This window comes from Mesocricetus auratus, unplaced genomic scaffold (assembly GCF_017639785.1).
Source record: "Mesocricetus auratus isolate SY011 unplaced genomic scaffold, BCM_Maur_2.0 Super-Scaffold_100006, whole genome shotgun sequence".
Lineage (NCBI taxonomy): Eukaryota > Metazoa > Chordata > Mammalia > Rodentia > Cricetidae > Mesocricetus > Mesocricetus auratus.
In genome coordinates this window covers 29703496-29726784 of record NW_024429190.1, presented here as the reverse complement: position 1 = coordinate 29726784, position 23289 = coordinate 29703496, and the positions used below count along the sequence as shown (strand labels likewise).

Here is a 23289-nt window from a genome sequence, read left to right as displayed (position 1 = left end):
TGGCTATTATTAAATATTATATAATGTGTCAAGAATTTTTTATTATTAAAGAAAAAGTGTATCTTTAAATCATATTACAGTATTCAGTTATTCATGAGAGGTATTTTGTAGGAACACACACAGTTTATCACTGACCACAGATTTATGAACTGCTACAGTGAAATCAGTTCCTCCTGTAGAAGCTGTTGAGAATCTGAGAAGGGAAACTTAGGCTTTAAAAAAAAATAGGGCGCTATTTGCAGAGTTTTTGTTTGTTTTATTCAAAATAAGTGAATGCCAGGATTGTTTACTCTGAAACTTGCCTCTTTGAGGTGTGCAGTGATGGTTGTTTGGAGAGTGGGGAGGCCAGACCTAGAAAGTCAAGGCTTCTGATGTATGTGCCTCATTTTAAGATCTGATACATTTAAGAAAGTTGGGACAAAGGGCATTTTTATCGTGAAAGCTTGCATACTGCTGAAGAATGGAAAGGACCATGTTACCTCCCAAATCAACAGTTTACCCATATTCCACAATGTAATAAAAATTAACAATTTACTACCCACCATTACTATTGGAATATGCTAGTACATCATGTACACATTGGAAGTATCACATGGATATCAGCAACAGACATCATGACACTGTTGTTTCTGAGAAGTGTTAATACTGTGGGAGATGCCATGTTCTTCACTCTGTCTGGTTTGGTGGATAGCTAGATGGTTTTGTGGCTTCCTATAGTTGACTGAAGCATTTGCATAGCTCATGCAATTTTGCCTCTCAGCTTTTGTCTTATTGTTGTATCCATTTATCTGTCTACCAACCTACCTCTGTAGATGATCTCCTTTCCCTAAGGCACAGTAGACTGTGCTCTTACTTATTTACATACAAGTTCATGGTCTTCTTGAAAGAACAATAATCAATTTTGTATGGAAAAACAAAAGACCCAGGATAGCCAAAACAACCCTGTTCAACAAGGCAACGTCCAGAGGCATCACCATCCCTGACCTCAAGCTCTATTATAGAGCTATAGTCCTGAAAACAGCTTGGTATTGGCACAAAAATAGACAGGTAGACCAATGGAATCGAATTGAAAATCTGGGTATTAACCCACACACGTACGAACATCTGATCTTTGGCAAAGAAGCTAAAAATATACAATGGAATAAAGAAAGCATCTTCAACAAATGGTGCTGGCATAATTGGAGACTGGCATGTAGAAGAATGCGGATCGATCCATGTTTATCGCCATGCACAAAACTTAAGTCCAAATGGATCAAAGACCTCAACATAAATCCAACCACACTGAACCTCTTAGAAGAGAAAGTGGGTGGTACCCTTGAACGAATTGGTACAGGAGACAGCTTCCTGAACATAACACCAGTAGCACAGACAGTGAGATCAACAACTAATAAATGGGACCTACTGAAACTGAGAAGCTTCTGTAAGGCAAAGGACACAGTCAGCAAGACAAAAAGGCAGCCCACAGAATGGGAAAAAATATTCACTAATCCCACATCTGACAGAGGGTTGATCTCCAAAATTTACAAAGAACTCAAGAAGCAAGTCTCCAAAACAGCAAAGGGCCCAATTAAAAAGTGGGCTGCAGAACTAAATAGAGAGTTTTCAATAGAGGAGTCTAAAATGGCTGAGAGGCACTTGAGAAAGTGCTCAACATCCTTAGCCATCCGGGAAATGCAAATCAAAACAACTCTGAGATACCATCTCAATCCTGTCAGAATGGCTAAAATCAAAAACACCAATGACAATTTATGCTGGAGAGGATGTGGTGAAAGGGGAACACTCCTCCTTTGCTGGTGGGAGTGCCAACTGGTTCAGCCACTTTGGAAATCAGTATGGAGATTCCTCAGAAAAATGGGAATAAACCTACCACATGACCCAGCAACTCCACTCTTAGGCATATATCCAAAAGATGCCCATTCATACAACAAAGATGTCTGTTCCACTATGTTCATAGCAGCTTTATTTGTAATAGCCAGTACTTGGAAGCAACCTAGATGTCCCTCACCCGAAGAGTGGATAGAGAAAATGTGGTACATCTACACAATGGAGTACTATTCAGCAGAAAAAAATAATGTAATCATGAGATTCGCAGGCAAATGGATGACACTAGAAGAAACCATCCTGAGTGAGGTAACCCAGTCACAAAAAGAGAAACATGGCATGTACTCTCTCATATATGGATTTTAGACATAGATCTGGGGAGTGCCAGCATACAATCTTATGGCCAGAGAGTCTGGGAAACAGAAACTTCATTTAGTGGCCGGTTAAGTACTGAGCTGAACTCAAGAAAGCCAGTAACAGAGAGGGAGGACTGATGATCAAAGGGATTAAGACTGGGCTGGTTTAACCCCCAGAAACAGCTGACCAGACAAAGGTTAACTCTTGAATCCCAGGCATCAGCCTGGGAATCCAGCATGGGACTGATCAGTACCCCCTGAATTTGGGTGTCAATGAGGAGGCCTAGGGAACCTATTGAGCCTTGTGCAGCAGATCAGTACCCATCCCAAGTATACACACGGACTTTGGACTCCCATAGAACAATGTGAGGTACACTCTCACCCTGAACTCTTGGGGAAGGGTCTAGGCCCTGCCCTATATGAAATGACAGACTATGGACACCCCCATGGAGGGCCTCACCCTCCCTGGGGGAATGAGGGGATAACGGGGGGGGGTTGGGGGGATGGCACGGGAGGAGGGGAGGGAATGGGAGCGGGACCTGGAACTGACTTGTGAAGCAACCTCGTTTCTTATCTAAATTTAAACTGGAAAAAAGAAAGTTATTTGAATGCATGTTAAACATTAATGTAATTTTTGAAAGGTTATATCTGATTTTTTTTTACCAAAATAAATCTGGAGAAAAAAAAAACAAGTTCATGGTCTTACTGAACTTGATGTTGGGGATGGAATCCAGTGCCTGTAGTGTGCCAGAGAAGCTTTCTGCTACTGACTACATGCCTAGTGTAAAAATGGTCCTTTCTAGACAGATTAAAAATGTGACCACAGTATATGAAGATGGGAAGACTTTGTAAATGCAGGAGCGTGAAGGAAGGGGTTGTAAGAAAGATGGACATTGTCAGGGTCTCAGGGATTCTTGCAAGTTTCTTTAAAGACTTGGCTTTTTTCCCCCCTCAAGTGATGGGAACTTTTGGCGGTTTTAACAGAGAGACACGATCAAGATTCTGCTCAGGAAGGTCACTTGCAATGGAGAATAGCTGAGGAGATAGGAGACACTGTTAAAAAAGCCTGTGCTCAATATGCCCTGCAAACCGTATTAAAAAAAAATCTGTGCTCACATAATGCCGTGGGGGTTGAACAAGACCTGAGTGACTTGAGACATTATTATCGTATACAATAATTTATTTTTCAACTTCATTTTCAAACATCCAGTGAGACTGGAAGAATATTACCTCCAGCACCTTGATTTAATGATGACCGACTTCATAGTGTGTTTGGTTATCAATTTTTCAATTGCTCTGGGTATAAATTTCCTTAGTGCCTTTAATGAATTCGTGCTGTATGAAAGATGTGCCTAAACCCTGACATCAAGAACTTGACCACATTTTCTTCATCTCTGTGTGTGAGGACTTATGAAGAGGGAAGATTCATTTTGCCCTTTTCAGTGCACATGAACGTTGGGTGGGTATGAGAAAGTGTCTCGTGTCATGGCAGATAAGAAGCAGGGAAGTGCAAAGGCTTGGTGACTAGCTATTTACCTTCAGAGTCCCACCCCTAGTGAGCCACTTCCACCAGTGAGGCTTCAGCTCCCAGAGTGTCCACCCCCAACAAAAGTAACCCCACCAAGCATAGACCAATTTAGTACATGAGCCTGTGGTGCATATTTCATTTTTAGACCTTCACTCAGTGGAGGCCGTGGCACAGGCAGGATTCATAAAAGCGAACCTGAAGTAATCTAGAGTACTTCTAGTCCCATCTTATAACCTGCGTGGGCAGCGTGGGAAGCCACAGTGTCAATGACACATCAGGAATGTTGGCTTAGACTGAGTGAATGACTTCTGCCATGGATGACCAGAGATCAGCCTCACCCCTTTGTGTGTGTGTGTGTGTGTGTGTGTGTGTGTGTGTGTGTGTGTGTGAGAGAGAGAGAGAGAGAGAGAGAGAGAGAGAGAGAGAGAGAATTTTCCTAGGAAACCTATCCAGAATGCAGCCCCTGTATTGTATTTTTGCTGCGTTGGTAATTAGAATAAGCCTTTAGAAGACAACAACAAGGAAAGACAGAAAAGGATGTGTGAGTCAGACTGCACAGCAGGTAGTTTTCATTAGCTGAGAGAGCAGTGGTGTGGAGTGTGCCTCTCAGGAGGGATGGGCAGAAACCCAGGACTCTGTGCTCAACCTAGTCTTGAACATGAGTAGTGAAGGGGTCCCAGTAATTTCTGAGCTGCAGTGGGATTGGCAAGACTTCCAGAAGACTAAGTCTTAGAGACTTCCTGAGCATGGGTTCAATTGTCCTTGGTAGAACTGTAGTTCTTAGATACCCATGGTGCCCGTTACCTCCACGTTGTAGGAACAGGTTTGTCAAAGTTCAGGATCTGTTTCCAGGGCTGCCTTTCACATCATCCCAGCTGAATTGGAAGGGACTTGGAATCCACAGTTATCTGTCCTTCTGGCTTTGTGAACATTTACCTGCACATTTCTGTCGTTTGGCCATCAGTGTGTGTATAGTCAAGCCATGTGTGACAAGAAGTGGCTGTGGATGGGCAAGGTTGCTGTCAGAGGCAGACTTGGGGAGAAGAGCCACTTAAGGATTTTCTGTTTGTTGCCATCTATCTTGCTGACAGATGACCAGAGGATACCAACTAAGTGAACAAGGCTGGGAGTTGGTCCTGACACACAAGCTCACTTAGGGCATCTGGGTGGGCCACCCACGGGTATTAGGAGATTGATGGAAGTACTGGCCTTTCTGCAGATTGGCTTTAGAGGCCCGAGCCTCTGGTGGGTAGGGAGACATGACTGAAACTCACTGCTGCCCTGCTGTGGTTGAGTACTGGCATGGAAATGTCCGACTGCTTGAGAAGGAGAATAAAATGACAGGGGATACAGACCTCCTCTGTCTGTGCTTTGGGCTATGTATTGGGATTTATAATATGTTTATTTATAACCTCACTTTATGGAGAACTTTAATATAGAATCCCAGGGAGGGAAAACAAAGCAAATCACATGAATTTCAGAGTATAGATTTTAAAGATGTTTATTGAAAAAATTCAATTTAATGATGTTTGTGATAAGCACAACCATTGAGGTGCTTAATAACCAAAGTATAGCTTGCTAAGGAAGAAATTACAGACATAGTGGGCTTGTGGTCCCGGCAAGCTGGCTTAGTGCTTAAAATGTAGCTTTTTAAGTGGGAGAACCAGAGTTTGGTTCACCCCGGATTATAATCCTTATGAGTGCCTGGTAGGCAGGACAGCCTGCCTGTGGTTGCAGTCTGGGGATGCTGAGACACGAGATCCCCAGAGTAAGCTGACTAGGAGGACAAGCCACCAGCAAGTGCTGGGTTTGATTCAGAGACCCTTCTTAGTGAGCCAGGAGGAGGTGCTATTGAGGATGGCTGATTCCTAACATCAACCTTGGGCTTACACATGCATGCACATGCCACCCCCATGTCTGCAAGCATGCTTGCAAACAATGCACTCCACATATACATAAAAATGTCCAAAGGAAAGAACAAAAGAAATAGATCTGGTGGGAATTGATGGCACTCTGAGTAGTTAGGATCCTGTACCTCTTATGACATCTGCTTTTGTTGACAAAGACAAAAGGTTTGAGGTCTGATTTCTCAAATTTGAGTTCACACTAGCACTCACTGCTAGGGAGATCTTGCCCTAACCTCCTTTGCTGTGTTTTTCTCCCATGCTCTTGACTGTGTCTATGGCAGGTAAGTGTAGTATGCTGAAATATTTCACAAAGCATTGGCCGCCATTGACTCTTACTTTACCTTTCACAGGGACCTCCGGAACAACCTTATTAGCAGGATAGCCCCGGGTGCCTTTTGGGGACTGTCATCGCTGAAGAGATTGTGAGTTTTGAATTGCTTGCTTGGGAGTCTGAGCCATTCCTTCTATAGCTAGCAGTGAACTCCAGCTTGACAAAAGAGGCTCCTCTGGCCAGGCCCCCGACAGAACAGAGAGGATTTAGTGTTCTATCAGTATGCTTTGGGTGCCTCTCTTACACTAACAAACTCATTATCATGTCAGTTCTGTAGCGATAACTACTGTAGCGACAGTCCTCAAGCTACGACTCCAGTCAAACTGTACATCTTTTGAATTCCAGAAATTCAGGCGTTTCATTAATGATGTAAAGACTTGCCATTTCCTTGTGTATTTTTACTTCAAAGCCATAAGAGTTGGTTTTATTACTCTGAAAGTTAACCTCCTGCCAGTTTCTCACATTTGGAAAGTGACTGCACTATAGATAGGCACGTAGGCCATCCTCCACTCTGCTCTTTGTAAAGACAACTGCTGGGCTCTGGCTGCTTCCACACTCCCACTTCTGGACCAACACACAGACTCTCGATGTGAGTGAGAAGGTGGGAAGGAGGAGGACTGACCTCGGTGCTTGGTCTGGACTTTCATGACAAAAGACAGACCAAAGAGAGAAAATGAGATTTGTTAATGTGTGTGCTATACACTGTGGGCAAAGAGTGGGGAAGGAATGGCCGCCAGACAACGACTTATTACTCTGGCTAACTGAACCTCTTCAAGAAGGCATGGTGCTATTTTTTAGAGAAGTAGTAGGATGAAGGAAATGGATTCTGAGGCTGTGCACAGTCAGGTAAATGAAGACTTAATGATAAAGCCGTGTCCTGTCTGGAACTCTGGAGCTGTTTGTTTTAATCATCCCTCTCAGTAGCTGATGCTAACAATCCATAATGTTTTCCCCCCACCTTCTTTCTTCTCTGATCATCACATGTTATCTGTTTCCTGTGTGGTCCACACCACTGTCTTCACAGCTGTTTGGGCAACAGAGAGGTCAATGCTTATAATACCTCCATGCCAAGATGTAGGCCAAATGAACTAGACTGTCAGTAAAAGACAGTTTCATGAGTGTTTGAAGGTGCCTCAAAAAACCTTTGGTTCTTGCTTTAGTTCCTTATCCTAAATAACGTCTCAAGTACTGCTGTCTAAAAGTTTAATAATCTTGTTCAGTAGCATTTAACTTAATTACTGGTAATTGTGCTGGGTTTTGCCTTAGCCTGTTTTCATTGCATTGCACAGTAAGTGCTCTTCTGGTGTTCCTGCGTTGGAAGGTAATTGCCATTTACAGTGTTCTTCCTGCCAGAAAATACATTCTTAATTCCAACCAGCTGACTGGTAATTGAGTTTATGGCATACAGCTTGCAAGCTGAAGGAGTCCTATGTGTAGACTTAGTGGGATGTAAAGATAGCCATGTAGTTAGTAGTTAATGGCTGCTAGTTTTTTATAGACCCCGACTCTCTTTCTTGCAGAGCTTTAGGTCATTCATTTCAGTGGCCACACAAAGCGTTTTGTCAGTGTCCATGCTTTTGTCTGTAGTTATACATAATTGGAGTCAGGAAGATTAAGTAGCTTTTGAAAGATAAACTACCAGGAGTAGTTGAAACTCAAACCCATTCACTTTCTTCTTTGCTTTATCAACGAATGTAAGCTGATTCTCAATCCAAATGAAAACTCATTATCAATACCTAAATTCCATTTAAGTAGGTATAGCTATAATGGAATTGTTTCCCGAAGAGTCAGTGGTAATTATATCACTTAAAGCTCAGAGGAAGTGAGTTAGCAGGATGAATAGGACCGAAACACGCTTGTTCAAGCAACAGCCCACTAGATGATACCTCATTTTCTTAAATTGTAAAACCTAGAAATAAAAGGAAAATCCACTTTTAGAAAATCCCACATGATTAAATGCTTGGCTTTAAAATTGTAAGGAGCTTGAGCTACACAAGCCAAGAGCAAGCTTTGTGTGGCTTAAAGTTATTTGAGCCATAAGAGAGGGAAACCAGAGCTAACACATCCTGTTCTGCCAGATAACTCAGGGTGGCTTTCAAATGTGGAAGGGGCAAACTCACTGAGGAGGTACCCAGGTCAAACGCCCTGTGCTTGGAATTTATAGTCAAATGCATGCTTTGTGCTGTGACCAAGCGCACAGTTTGGAATTCAGCAGCCTTTGTTTGGAAATGAGCACTCTACCCCTTCCTTTTTCATAGTGTAACTCAGAGTGTAGCAAAGGATGCATTTCTCTGTCAGAAAATCATGTAGACATTAGAGATTTTTGGTTTAGAGAAGTTTCATAATTTCTCTATTAATATTCCAAGTGGATTGAATTACTCAGAATGTAACAACTAATAAAAGGAACAATTCATCATAGTTTTTCCCCCCAAAGTTAGTAAAGTCCACCGATGAACAAAGGTGAAAGGCTGAGCACTCCATGAACATCTGAAGTTGCCTTCCTGTGTAGTTTTCACTGCAACCCTGGTTAAATGTAAAGTAGTGTGCCCCTTGTTCCAGGTGTGAATTTCAGTGAGAGGGTAAAGAAGCAACCGTGGATTCGCTAGAATTTCACAGGCCAGTGAGAGGGCTCCCCAGGCAAAGCACTTGTCGGGGTGGTGCGTCTTACATGGGTTCAGTCCACGAACACAGGAACACAGAGTGGAAGGAGGGAACCGACTCCCAAAAGTTGTTTGTCAGCCTCCATATGTGTGCTGTGTCACTTGTGTGTCTTGTGTCCCTCCCCCAGTCATCATAACTAATAGCTGATGATTATGCATAAATGAAAAGGAGGACAGTATAGACTTGTGAGAAGAAAATATTCAGAGGGTAACAGGTGCTAGGAACTGTTGGACATTAGAGCGGCCTGGCAGAATGGGCTGTTTTCTAGATACTGTTAAAAGTCATTTGGCTTGAGAGTGAATGACTGATGTGCAAGGTCAAAGCTAATGAAGTGTTTCTTCCCCTCGCTATAATCAGAGTGTCTGCGTGTCTGAAGGAGGGAGTTATAAAGGCATGTTGCTAATGCAATTTGGTGATTGGGCTAAGTCCTCGAGCCCTCTCCCTTGACTGATTCTGTAGGGCTTCTCAGGAGTTCTAGCATGTAGTAAGATAGAACGAGTCTCGTTTTACTACTCTAGCTTTATCTTCATTAATTTCATAGAGGAAGTGGTTGAAGTATAACTAAATGGCATCGTGTCTGTGTGTGCCTGAAGGAAGGTAAACCGAGAGCCATTTTCTTGAATGCTGTTTTGTGTCTCGCTTGAGGGAGGATGCAGAAAAGAAGGGTCTTACGTTCTTAACCTGAATCTGAATCTGTCAGACTTGTATGAGTTAAGAGAACTAAATAAAGTCATCTCCCCCTTCCCTTAGGGACCTGACAAACAACCGAATAGGTTGTCTGAATGCAGACGTATTTCGAGGACTCACCAATCTAGTTCGGCTGTAAGTACCTTTTCTACTCTATTAAAATATACGATATTGAACCAGTAGGTACCCAAGAGTCTGAATATCAGTGGTGTGTTAAAGTAGCACCTGTAGGTCTTATATAAGGCGCCATAGGGACAGGAAGCTCACTACTGGGTCATGAGATGTAGTGTCCTCAGAATAGAAGATGGGTTGAGAATCCCTTCCTAAACATGCTTAAGACTAGAGTGCTTCCGACTTGAGGAGATCTCATATGCACAAGGAGATACTCTGCGGGTGAGACCCAAATGTAAATGTGAAATTCTTTTCTCTTTCATAATTACCCCATAATCAGAGCCTGGAGATAATCTTACACAATATTTTAAACACTCGGTTGCATAAAGCATACAAGTTTCATGCTATAAAAATTTTCCGTGTTGTTGTCATGGAGCTCAAATATTTTGGAGCGTGTTGGATTTCAGATTTTCAGATTAAGGATTTATAATACATCATCCCACCACGTCAGTTCTGTGATCTCCCTGGAGACCATTGTGTACTGATTCTGAGTGTTAGTGTTTGTGTGATAGCAGAGCTCCATCCCAGCACCTCCCCCCCAACCCATTGCATGGGTGTGACCCCACCCCCACCCCCCCATTCTCCGCCCTCTGTCCACAGGTGGCACTCCCTCCCACACTGACCATTTCAGCCCATACCTTAGAGGAGAGCTTGGCCTATTCACAACCCCCAAACTTCTGTCCTGTGCCCCTTTCTGTGGTCTGCTCTGCCCTACCTCCCCTTTACCGAAACTCTTAAACTTAGATCTTGTGGTGTTGGAATGATGCTGCCAGTTTTTTCAGGGACCTCCATGCTTCTTTTAATGTTAGAAACCCCAGGAACATTTGCTGTCTATCCTGAACATCTACCATTTTCTTTCTTTTTTAATGGTAGAGTCATATTTAGCTTGAAGATTACAATATAAGTTAGTATCATATTGCTCTTTTTACCTGTGTGCTATATCCTTAACTTGTCAAAATGTTAAATAAGATACCCTTCTATGCATGAAAATACCTTATATTGAAAAAGAAAGAACAAAGGCTAAAGAAACACGGGGCACATGTTTTCTACCCCTACCTGCTAGAAGCACTACCTCAAATAAGACATACTCTGCCTTCCAGCCTAATTACATGCTCAGGAACTTGAGTTCAGTAGTTTTTCTGTACTCTTAGTCCATTTCACACTATAACACTAATACTGTTGAGTTTAATCATACAGCATGCTGAAGGGTTTACATTGTACAGCATGTGACTGGGAGCAGACCAAGAGAGGTTACATAATTTGTGTGAGGCCATAGTTGCCCTGTACACAGAGAGTCCTCCTAGCCCCAGAACTTACTGTTCTGCTCACATCTGTTCAGTCTTGGTGTGTGCTTGGTTACTGCTGACCATGAAGGCCGCTCTTTCAATGTTTATTTGTTGTTTTCCTGAATGACCCCAAGTGAACATGTGAGCAGGCATTCTAGTGGGGAATCCATAAGGAATGTTAGGTTTGCCTGATACTTACTTAGCATTAAGGTATTTCTGAAGCTTTTGCCTAGAACATTGTATATAGGCTGAGGACTGCTGCCCTCCAGCCTCATGGAGGCATTCACACATCCCCTCTTCTATATAAAGAATTCAAGCAACTTCCATGAATTCATCATTACATTTTGTTCTGCTCTTAGGATACTTGAGACAATATCAAATAATAGAAATGATGTGTTGGTAAGTATTTTAAAAAGTGAACCTTTTTTCTCTTTTCCCTTAGAAATCTTTCAGGGAATTTGTTTACTTCGCTGTCTCAAGGAACTTTTGATTATCTTGGCTCATTGCGGTCTTTGTAAGTAAGAATTCTTTGTTGTATTTAGTTTATATTCAGTGTTGAAGAAAACAAGAAGCTAACAGTGGTTTTGTAGCTTATGAGAGATTTCATGAGAAATGTCTCACATATCTTCAAAACTTATGCTTTTGTGGAAGCCGGTGTCTGGCCTGAAGCTTGTGAGGTAAATATTAGGGAAATATTTCAAACTGAGATGCTGTCTCCTCAAAATGTGTCCCTCCCAACTGTAGTCAGAACGAATAAACTGGTGGCAGTTGTTTCTCGTGACTTAATTTTCAGATCCATAAGTTTTTGTTGTTGACTAATTAAATGCCTAAATATAGCTCATTCCTCCTCCTGAAAAATTCCTTCTGGGACTACTTTACACACTAAGGATTTAATTCTGTCCTGTAATTCTGCTCCACATTAATCCCCAGCTTATTGCTGATATTCCTAGGAGTGTTTAAGGAGAAGTCCCTCCGTGTAATATCAAATTCACACAGGTCTCTGATATATAGATTATTTTGTTTATCTCAAGGTTGCAAAGGAATTATGTTTAAAAATTAACTGTATTTTCAGATCATACTGATTTCTGTTAGAATCACAGGTAAATTGTCTATCACATCATTATATGTAATTTACTAGGTAGAGTCATTCTCCAGGTGACTCTTTCTTTACCATATACTCTCTTCAGTATATGTTGACCCCTATCCCCAAAATCACAATAGGAGTGGCAGCATTTAGGCCAAGAACATGGCAGTGATGTAAAATGTGGGAAGGCTTCAAGGCCACGGATTATTATCAAGTGCTTTACAGTAAAAGATAAAGACTTGATAGGGTGGCTTAGGACCAGGTCAGAAGAAGAGCCCCAGGGCTTGGAGAGTTGATGCATAGAAGAAGGGTAAGCAGGATGCCAGACAAGTATTTCGTTCTGTTGATTAGAAGTAGACCCAGGATCCTGGGAGGTATTGGTGGGCTCCAGCACTCTGGACAGCAGGGCATTGGAAAAGGCTTATAAATAGTTGACCATCTGTGCCTTGTGCTTTACAACAAAAAGGTCAGCTGTTACAACAGAAAGGAACCGGTATTGCTGCTCCATGATGCTTCTCACTGTCGTCCTAACCTATGTGTTACAGAGAATTTCAGACTGAGTACCTTCTGTGTGACTGTAACATACTGTGGATGCATCGTTGGGTAAAGGAGAGGAACATCACTGTGCGGGACACCAGGTGTGTTTATCCTAAGTCACTGCAGGCCCAGCCAGTCACGGGGGTGAAGCAGGAGCTCTTAACATGCGGTAAGGGAGCAACCAAACTGGGGGAGCATTTACCATGTTTTGATTTGCTGCCATGTTTCTCTTGACAGACTCTGAAGTTCTTTTGACAGAATCTCAGTACAACAATTAATCTTGAAGAATTTAATAATACTCAGTGTAAACCAGTGGTTAGGCTGGCCAGATTAGAAAACAGTTCTTCCATTGACCTCTAGGGTTCTTGGTTCTGAACAGCTTGCTCCATGAGACCCTGTTTCAGAGACTGACAGATGAACACTGTCAGTATTCTTCAGTTGGAGAACTCATGGAGAGCAATACAAGTACAGGATGCTCTCACACTGTTTATTAGTAGGAGTAGGAGTTCCATAATAGCCTTTGTGGTTGTTGTTTGTAGTTTGCATTTTTGCTGTGTTGGGAATCAGACTCATCCTTATACATGCTAGGCCAGTGTTCTGCCACTAAAGCACATCTTAGCCACATAATATGACCTTTGAACTAAAGTTGATCAGTATATATGTGTCTGTTCATGAAGGATTGATATGTAGTTAAGATTAAAGAATTCTATATCTTAGAGTTCATTCAAAGGAATTGATCACTTTATGTATAAGCATATGCTGAAGTTCATAACAATAGAGAAATAGTTGAATGATTTTGGGCACATCCATTCAATATGTAGCATACAGTTATTGAGAAATCATGACTTTTGGAAGTTTCTACAGACCTGAGAGAAATAGCACAATTACCATGTGTAAAATGATAAAATGCACCATAGGAACTGAAAGTGACACATGATAGACATGAAATAAATGATTTTGTCTTTCTCCCCTTTCTCTTTATTACCCATAGTATTGTTAATTTATAAGGAACGTATGTTCTCTGAATGAAAATTAAGACCAGATATGGAATGAAAAAACACTAAGAGAAGCTGCATATCTGCTTTCATGTTAGTCAAGGAGGGCTAGCGTTGAGAGCTTAATGTTTTTCTTCTGCACTCTTTCCTGCATTTTGTCAAACAAATGCCATCATATTTCTAAAGATAACTTTCTGAAAGTTAAAATAATGTAAGCTTATGTCTGTGTATAAAATAGACCCCACTGGTGCATTATGTAGCTGTGGCTATAATGTAGCAGCTTTCTTCCTGCTGCATTTTTAGCTTGTTAATAATTTCCCACTCCATAAATAACAGTGATTACTTCCTTTGTATATATTTTTGCATATTTTAAATTTTGATTTCTACACACTATTGCTGACAACAGAATTGTGTTAGATAAATGAGCTAAATATTTTAAAGTCTTTTTAATGAATCAGTGGTAATTGCATCTTTTTTTTACATATATATGTAAAATCTTTCCCTTTTTCTGACACTGGAAGGAAATATAATCTTTTAAACAGTGATTTAAATAGGGAGTTTTAAAATGACTTTTCTTTAAATGTTTTAAAGGTTTTCACTATATGCATAATTTTATAACCAGAAGAAAGCATTTTAATTCATGGAAATCTTCAAAATGTATTTTAAAATGATGCCACCAACATTTGTTCTTCTGTAGCTCCAGTCTCTAGATCTCAGTACTTTATGATTTGGCCTCTGCCTTTGCTTCTGTGTTTGTGTGTGTTAGGTTATCCCTGGAAAGGAAGGGTTCTGAATACCAGAAATGTCCCATGCTTTAGTTGTCAACTTTGTTCTAATCTGTGGCCTATTTGTGTTACTTTGTTTCTGTTATAACAAATTATACAAGCAAAGCTAAGTAGCATTCTACATAAGAGAGAAACATTTACTAGTTCAGCTTCGGATTGAGGGTCAAGGTCATGCTTCTGTAGTGTTTTGGCCTCCGATGAAGGCCTCATGATAATGGCATCATGATGGGAATATGTGTGGAAGTAGGAGATGACATCTCAAGACAGGAAGCCATCTGTTTAGGAGTGGGGATCTGGCTGCTATACCAGCTGATACTCAACAACTCAGTTCAGGAGACCAGTTTCCGAGGGCAGCACCCCTAGTGCTCTAATACCCTTGGGTGAACTCATCTTGTTCATTGCCACGCAGGGCACCAAGTTTCCAGGACATGAGCCTGGGAGGCTGGCCTCACAAAGCTATGACTTGACTCACCAGGCACATTGGTACTAGCTGTTAGAGTGCTGGTCCCGAGGTGTGTGTGTGCTTCTGTTCTGATCAATTTCCACAGAATATCTGGAGCTTCTAAATGTGGCACATGAAGTGCTTTGTCTGGCTTTTGTTCACTCAGGTCTTTGTTTCTCTGTCTCTAGATCCTCCCCTCGAGCTGCCATCCTTTTACATGACTCCGTCTCATCGCCAGGTTGTGTTTGAAGGAGACAGTCTTCCTTTCCAGTGCATGGCTTCCTACATAGACCAGGACATGCAAGTGCTGTGGTACCAGGATGGGCGCATCGTTGAGACCGATGAGTCTCAAGGGATCTTTGTGGAGAAAAACATGATTCACAACTGCTCCTTGATTGCGAGGTACAGTGTCCCTGGCTGTGTTGTCCTTTGCGAGTTGCAGTGCATAGCTGGAAGTTAATTAACCATCTCCTCATCCAGTTTTGGAAGAAAAAGCTGAATATAAAAAGGAGACACTTAAAGTTGAAGTCTTTTTCTTTAAACTTTTAAGAGGAAAATGTAAACTTTTAGTGCCAAACCTAATTGCTAACCATTTCTGCTACTAAACTTTTATTTCTCTTTTAGCAATCACCATACTTTCACTATTTTATCTCCTGATTAATGGCTGCGTTTTTAAGATACTTTATCTCCCCACCTACTTACTGTTAGTATAAGAGTATAATTCTGAACTGTCAACTTCGAGGCTGGTTAGTGTGAATGAGCTCTGTAAAGTATAAAACCAGCTGAAAAATGTGTGTGTTGTCACTCTCGGGGTGCTGACAGGGAGTCTCCTCTCTGCCTTCTCCCCTTGCCTTGCTCACTGCTGCCTTGCCTGTCTAGAGTTTGGCTGGAATTGTTGCTTGAGTAAACTGCAGTTTGCACGCTGCCAAGGCTAGGTTGCTGTGAGAAACTTGCTGAGAAAGTAAGGATTCTTCGAACTGAAAGTCAGCTCTGGGAATTTTAGGGATCAATTCTCGATTTTACAATTTCTTTTTTGAAAACCAGTACCACTTTCCTGGAAGCATAAAATGAAAAGCATTTTTTGCCTTCTTGTGTTTAGAGTAGATGCATTTACACCTTTGCTCTCCAACTCCAGTGTCGTAGTCATCTTGGTGGGGGTCATCAGTCCTGATTACTTTACTTTGAATATAGCTTTAAAAAATATGTGTACAATAATCATGTTGGGTTAAGTCCCTGACTTTAATATAAGTGTATGATGAAGAAAATAGTGATAAAGCATTTAAATTGTTGGCTAACTCTGGCCCACTGAGAATTGACATTTTCAGCAGTCACATTTCAAATGGTTATATAAGCATTTATGAAATATCATGTTTGTGTTGCTTCTTAGCTCACAGAATCTAAAATATTTACAGTCTCATCATGGAAAGTATTTTATGACTTGATTCTTCTGGGTTCTGTTGTATTCCTCTTAGGAGAACAAGTTTTGTTTGGCTAGGCAGTTAGCTTGGCTAATCTTCCACTCCTAGCTCTCTGTCTCTGGTAGGTGGCAACCTAAACGTGTGTGTTTAGTGCAGCCGGCACTAGGGTTTAAACCCATGGCTTCCCACGTGCTTAGGGAAATGTTCTGCCCCAAGCTCTGTCCACAGCCCTTGAATTCATTCTCTGTGTAACACATCCGGACTTTTATTTTGCTACCTCTGGTCTTCTAATTGTTCAAGCTCCAAAAATTGTATATTTCTGGTGTTAGAGGAGCCTTGGGCCAAAGCCATTTAGGATTGCCCAAGTTATTTCCCATTGCCAATCCCTTCTTCCTACATCAAATCACCTTTAGTTTCTGTCTGCTTTTGATCACTCTATGCATCAATACAGTTTCCACGTACTCGGATTTCACTAATGTGTTCAGAGCTGCAGACTGCAGGAAAGATGGCTATGTGGGCTTGGCCTCGGCAGCTGAACTCCTTATTAGGGGTGCTGTTAATTGTAAGGAATGATGTATTCATTGTTACACTGTCTTTACTGTGGTGATAATTACACAGGCATATACATATGTCAAAACTCATCTAATTATGTACTCTTAGGGAGTTTATTGTATAAATGACACAATATTTACACACTAAATAATTAACACAATATAACAACAAAACTTTAAAAATAATGGATTCTTCTTTATACAAGAGCTTTGATTAATTTAAAAGTCTAACTTGTATGACTAAAGTGGATTTACTTTATAAATCTGTTTCTGAAGTTATGCTTAAAGTATATATAATTCTTTTACAGCAGCACAAAGCATTAATTCTAAGAAAAGCAACTTGGCCTAACATTTTTCTTGGTAGCAACACTTGACTGACATGATAGTCTTTCATATGAAGATGGAGAATCCTTCACTCAGAGTTCACTCCAGAATGTATAGTGAAAGGAAACTCGTGGTTGTTGAAGTAGGTGAGGTTGAAGCTTATTGATCCTTTGTAGGTCCCTTGATATCATCCATCCTTTATTTGTAAGACTCAGTGGTTGTCGTTTTCTTACAAGATGACACTCAAGCTGCTTCTTTTTTCTTGCATCTCCTGTCTCCAGGCCGGCTGTCTCGGAGATTCCTGGGACTTTTGTTCCAGTGGATGCTTTTAGACATTGAAAGCATTGTTAAAAGTTATCCACAAAAAATGATGGCATAGTATATGAGGACCTATGAAGGGTGCCACCAACACTGGGGCCCACATTAATCCTCTGAGGCAGTGACATTGGTGGTATACCTCATGGTTGCTAGCTGCTAGTACTGTATAATGTCCCCACCGAAGTATGTCATATTCCTTTGATGGTACCATGTTTTGAAGTGTGGGACTTTAGGCTGTTGTGGTGGTCCAAATAAGTACTGTGTCAAAATCAGGGAAGAAAAGGGTGTCCATTGCCTGAGTAAATTCTGAGCTAGGATTGTGTTCATTATGGCCAGCAAGCAGTCACATTTCATGTGGAATCACCATGTTTATTTAAAAATAGGGTAAAAATATCATTTTTTCATAATTTTTAATGCTATAGCTTTCAAATGTCTAAGCTAGTACTTTATTAGAATGTAAACACACAGGATATTTTTGTTATTTTAAGAACTTAGGTTGGCTTTCTGATCCTCCTGTCTCGGGTCCTCCATGCTGGGATTACTAGACACTTGGTTTTGACATTTGTCTTACTACTTGGAACTACCAGATATTTTTCCTTTTGAGGACTAGGCACATAGTAAAGGAGTTATGTAGTGAGGCTTTTGAGCTGAGCTTGCAATCTGGATTACATAGGGTTTTCATCACCATACTTTCTGTGTATTTTGTCCTAATTCAGTATAGCTGCACAGCATACAGTAGCTTTGGATTTAATGATTATTTAATAAAGAATTTTTCTTTTTATGTCACTCATCATTAAAATATTGATTAAAATTGTTGACTTGTTTCTTAACTTAGGAACGCTAATATTCATTTTCTTTGATGATTCTGGATGTAACAGTGCCTCAGAGTCTATTAGAATGCTAGCTAGCCCTTGGTGATTTAGGAGACCAGACAAATGTGTATTCACTCCAGACATAATTTGATAAGTTAATTAAGATGATACATGCTTTATGTCTAATTATTTCTTACCATTTGTGTCTACATAATGGCAAAGCTTGGTGGATCATATAGAGGAAAGAGGGTTAATTGAAGGTTTTGACACTTGCTCTTTAATTAATAGGTTTATATTAGAGAATTATGATTTCATACTGAGAGTGAGATTTACTCACCATTATGGAGAGATACAGCTCTAAGGCGAAACATAGCTTCGCATAGACACTTCTTTCGGAATCATTAATTGGTCATTTACTAATCTTTTTTAAGAGTTACATTTATTTAGTGTATACACATACACTTGTATTCTTGTGTGAATGCCATGCTGTACTTGTAGAGGCCACAGAACTTTGCAGCAATTGATTCTTTCTTACTGTGTGTGGTTTTCAAACTAAAGTCACCCAGCATATTGGCAAGTATTTTTACCCACTGATCCACCTGTTTTTAGTATAATCTTTCTCTACAAAGTATTTCCTGTTAAATACTTTCATTTATTTATTTTTCGTTTGTTTGTTTTTATGTCTCTGAGTGCTTTGCTTATGTGTCTGTATGCACACTGTGTGCATGCAGTACCCAGAAAAGCTTGTTAGACCATGTGAAACTGGGAGTCACAAATGGTTTGTGAGCTGCTGCGTGGGCTGCTGAGAACTTAACCCTGGTCCTCTACAAGAGAAGCAAGTGCTGTCACCTACTGCACCATCCCTCCAGCCTCATCTCCTTAAACATTTCTTTTTTAAGTCACTTCATAATGGTCCTGTTTTTCATGAATCTTTTACTCAAAGTCTTCGAAATCGTCTGACTTAAAACCATGTTCCACCCCTGGGCTGGCTGTTCTGTGTCCCACCATGCTTCTGGAATTCCTTTGTGTTACAAACCATTGTGCTGTGTTCCTACCGCTCTTTTTTTTTTTTTTGGTTGTTTGAGACAGGGTTTCTCTGTGTAGCTTTCGAGGCTGTCCTGGAACTAGCTCTTGTATATCAGGCTGGTCTCGAACTCACAGAGATCCGCCTGCCTCTGTCTCCCGAGTGCTGAGATTAAAGTTGTGCACCACCACCGCCTGGCTTCCTACCGCTCGTATGACTCTACTTTATTTTTAAGATCCTGATGTTTCTCTCTTAAATTTTGTTTGTTTTTTCTGCAGTGCCCTAACCATTTCCAATATTCAGGCCGGATCTACTGGAAATTGGGGTTGTCATGTTCAGACCAAACGAGGGAATAATACAAGAACTGTTGATATTGTGGTGTTAGAAAGCTCGGCCCAGTACTGTCCACCAGAGAGGGTTGTGAACAACAAAGGTGATTTCAGGTCAGTGACATGAAACATACTAGAAAATGCTGATTTACCCTAAGTGTTGTAATCTCAAAGGCATGTAATTGGTCTCTCATCCTCAATAACAAAACTTGAGGGTGTGTGTGTGTGTGTGTGTGTGTGTGTGTGTGAGAGAGAGAGATTCAGTATTCATCATTGCCACTGAGTGAGTAGTTCATGTGCATCCAACACTGTCTATGCTTATACTTTTAGTTCTTAAAGGTATAATGTGTGACATTTGCTCATTTTTTGCGACACTCAGCATCTTTTATGAAGTAATCATATTTTCCATTAATGTTGGATTTTTGTCTTCATTCAGTTTTTTAGTGTTTTGCATGCTTAATTGATTAATGAATTATTTATCTTCTGATACTCCTTAAGGCATTGCAGTGTAAAAGCACTGCTGTATTAATGATGTTTGGTATAATGTTGCTTGATTTGTGTATATAGTGTTTGATCATGGTTTTTATTTTGATGTGATTGATCTCTCTCAGTAATTCCACTGCTATACATCAGTTATACTTTGTATTAAGTGGCACAACTTCATTTTCGATTTTAGAGAAATAAGAGTTCAAAGCTTTCTCCCAGGTGATGCCCTGCATCAGCAGGTTTGAGTGGCTCTTGGTAGAGTAACATCTCACTGATAAGTTCTATTGAATCCTGTGATGGAGGTATGCAGAACTTCACTATAGGGTCTCGTATGTGAAACCTTAGTGTACGATCTCTGTGTAGACATAGTCAGAGATTAAAGGTAAACGACATAGGCAGGTTCTGGAGGAATCCATGGGTAAACTTGACACAGTCATTCCTCCAGTAGAATCCAAAAGGCAGCCAACAGTCACCCTGCAGTGTTTCCTCCCAGGAACACCAATGTTGCCGTTGAGGGCTGGTCTTTTAGGCTCTCTTTGCCCAAACCTGCCAGACTGTAGGAGGGAAGCAGATATTCAGCTAAGTCTGCAGTGTAGGCACAGCCAGTTACACTTAGTTAAAGAGATCACAGGAATTCACCCTTCCAGGTCCCAAGCAGCCACTGATAGGGTCAGTTGTGCGAGCAGGGTTTTCTCAGGATAGTACTAAAGGACCTGCTGTGGCATCTTCACTCTTCATATTTCCTAGCCTTTCTTGTCCAAAAGGCCAGATTCTGTTTTCATAGAGCAATAATTTTTTCTCATATCATACTTGTTATATAATTCCAAAAATATAATTTAACATTTATTAAACAGGACTATAAGCTGATATATAGCACCCATTTTCATTATTCTTGGCTGTGAAATAATTTCCTTAGACATTTGTGGCAGCATTTAGATGTTTGGTTTTTATTTTAGAAAAAATATTTTATTTATTGTATTGTGTTATCAAAATATTCTCAAATGATAGACTGAATAAATGCATCCATGGAAACTTTAAAAGGTATTGTGATCTTTATTTTCCCAGGATCTATCTTCTTTGTGACTTTTGTCTGTGATCATATTCATGTCTTTTTTTTTTTTTTTTTGGTTTTTCGAGACAGGGTTTCTCTGTGGCTTTGGAGGCTGTCCTGGAACTCGCTTGGTAGTCCAGGCCATATTCATGTCTTAATCCTTTTCTTTTCCTTTTCTGTGCCATCACTGTCCTTGTTAACCTCTGCCATTCTAGGTTTTCTTAGACTGTTTTGTTTCTGCCTGTGTAGATGGCCCAGGACACTGGCAGGCATCACAGCGTATCTTCAGTGTACCCGGAACACTCACGGCAGTGGGATCTACCCCGGAAGCACACAGGATGAAAGGAAGGCTTGGCGCAGATGTGACAGAGGTGGCTTTTGGGCAGACGATGATTATTCTCGCTGCCAGTATGCAAATGACGTCACTAGAGTTCTGTATATGTTTAATCAGGTAACTATAGGGAATTCTGATTCACCTGGGTTGTGAATGAAATACAGTATTTTTTAAATGCCAGGTAAAGGGTGAGTGTTGCATATAAACTCTTTTTATATTTGGGATCAGGTGCTCTGTGATAACCCATCTTTTCCCATTACTGCTTGACGAGTCAGAGTCCCAGACATATCTGGGTTTCTAGTTAGAAATTTCCATAATCCCTTTGTCAGAGGGCCCCTAGAATTCTCGGCTGAGTCTCATTTTCGCTGTTTCTGTGTACCTTTTTAACCTTCCTAGCCAGAGTGGGGTTTGTGTGTGTGTGTGTGTGTGTGTGTGTGTGTGTGTGTGTGTGTGTGTGTGCGTGGTGTTTTCTCTGCTCCCCAGAACCCACTTACCTTTTAAGCGATAGTCATTGCCGTCTGAGCGCCAGTCAGCAAATCAGCACATGAGAAACACTCCTGCCAGCGCTCCAAAGCGTGGGGATCAGGACTAGATAAGGGTTGCTGTGCTGCGTTACCACTCGCTCGAAGCTGGAGAACTGGGAACAGTTTCCCCAGCAACTGGGAGGGAGGTTGGTGTAGATGTGGATAGAATAGATAGAACTGTGTATTATCCTAGTATGTCTTTAGGTATTGCTTTATTTCTTTCTGAGATTAATTTATTCCCCCTAAAAATTTAGGCTTTTTTTTTTTTTTTGTCAAAATGCAACTTTCTTGAACTTACAAACCTTTTGAGAAGTCTATTGGTTTTAATCCCTTGGTAGGTTTTATAAGACAGTTAATGATATCAACTAACTAATGATGTTAGTTCTTATGTGCAGTGCTTGTCTACCTGTTTTCATAGATGCCCCTCAATCTTACTAATGCCGTGGCTACGGCTCGGCAGCTGCTGGCTTACACTGTGGAGGCGGCCAACTTTTCTGACAAAATGGATGTTATATTTGTGGCTGAAATGATAGAAAAGTTTGGAAGATTTACCAAAGAGGAAAAGTCAAAAGAGGTATGTTCCTAAGTTCCAACTTGCAGTGAGTGTCGGCCAATGGTAAGCTCTAATGGGAGAGAGCCCAGGGCTTCTTTCTAAAGGTGGTTGATGTTTTCTGTATCTGAACTCCATACACTTTTTTGATTTCCAAACTTGCTGTTGAGAAGCTTACACGTCAGAGGTGATGAGGACCTGTTCACAAGCGTTACAGGGCTATGGGAGATGGAGGTGAGCTTTTCACTCTTGAGCACTGAGGAGCCATGAATAGTGGAGGTAGGTGTAGTAAGAAATCAGCCTCCACCATCTTGCATGTTAGCCAGATGCTTCTTGTAGCTCCTGGGATCCCCACTGTCTACACAGCAATTGCCCCTCTTACTAATTTAGTCAACTGGACCTTGTTGTAAACTGCCATTACTTTACTTATGTAACAGAAATGAGGGGCTGCCGAGGAACTTTTGTGTGCATGCATGTATGAAACATCATGGTACCCAAAGACATAGACAGTTTGTATGTGTCAGTTAAAGGAAAGAGTGATTTTTGAGAGGTGTGTATTTAAATAGGACACATTAGAACTATGATAAAACTATGGCATTCATTAGAGGGAAAAAACGAACAACCCCAGATTTCAGAGCCGCAAATAAAAGAAAATTCATTTAATTTTTGAGGCAAAAGTAATGTCTGTGTAAGTTGTGGTTTTAAACTCTTTACAAACTTGATATGTTGTTTCTCCTGTGATACAACCACTTAACAGAGATGCATTTAAAGGCAGGCAGAAAGAATGTAGGTCAAGTAAGAATAGAACCCTGTTAAAAATGAGGTGGCTTCTCTGTGCACACAGCTAGGCTATGGCTGAGCTGAACACAGGTCCTGGGAGTTCTCACGCAGGACTCAGAATTGTGCGCCGCTTCAATTTCAGCCTCGTCCTATCTTCAGCCTTCCCTTTAACCACAGGGAAGTTGCTAGTTAGACAG

At 40.9% G+C, this 23289-nt stretch overlaps 1 protein-coding gene across 3 annotated transcripts in view; it reads left to right on the top strand.

Annotated features, from left to right (window-relative positions):
• The window catches only part of Adgra3 (adhesion G protein-coupled receptor A3), a 96085-nt gene that overhangs the window by 34549 nt on the left and 38247 nt on the right, over positions 1-23289 (top strand). For 2 of the 3 annotated variants that reach the window (XM_040747066.1, XM_040747067.1), the window contains 8 exons: positions 5963-6034; positions 9355-9426; positions 11191-11262; positions 12378-12538; positions 14780-14993; positions 19317-19481; positions 21154-21355; positions 22181-22336. In XM_040747066.1, coding sequence (XP_040603000.1) covers positions 5963-6034; positions 9355-9426; positions 11191-11262; positions 12378-12538; positions 14780-14993; positions 19317-19481; positions 21154-21355; positions 22181-22336 — 1114 coding nt within the window. Of the gene's footprint in view, positions 1-5962; positions 6035-9354; positions 9427-11190; positions 11263-12377; positions 12539-14779; positions 14994-19316; positions 19482-21153; positions 21356-22180; positions 22337-23289 lie in introns of those variants that run through there. The other variant, XM_021226417.2, reaches the window with a different exon arrangement.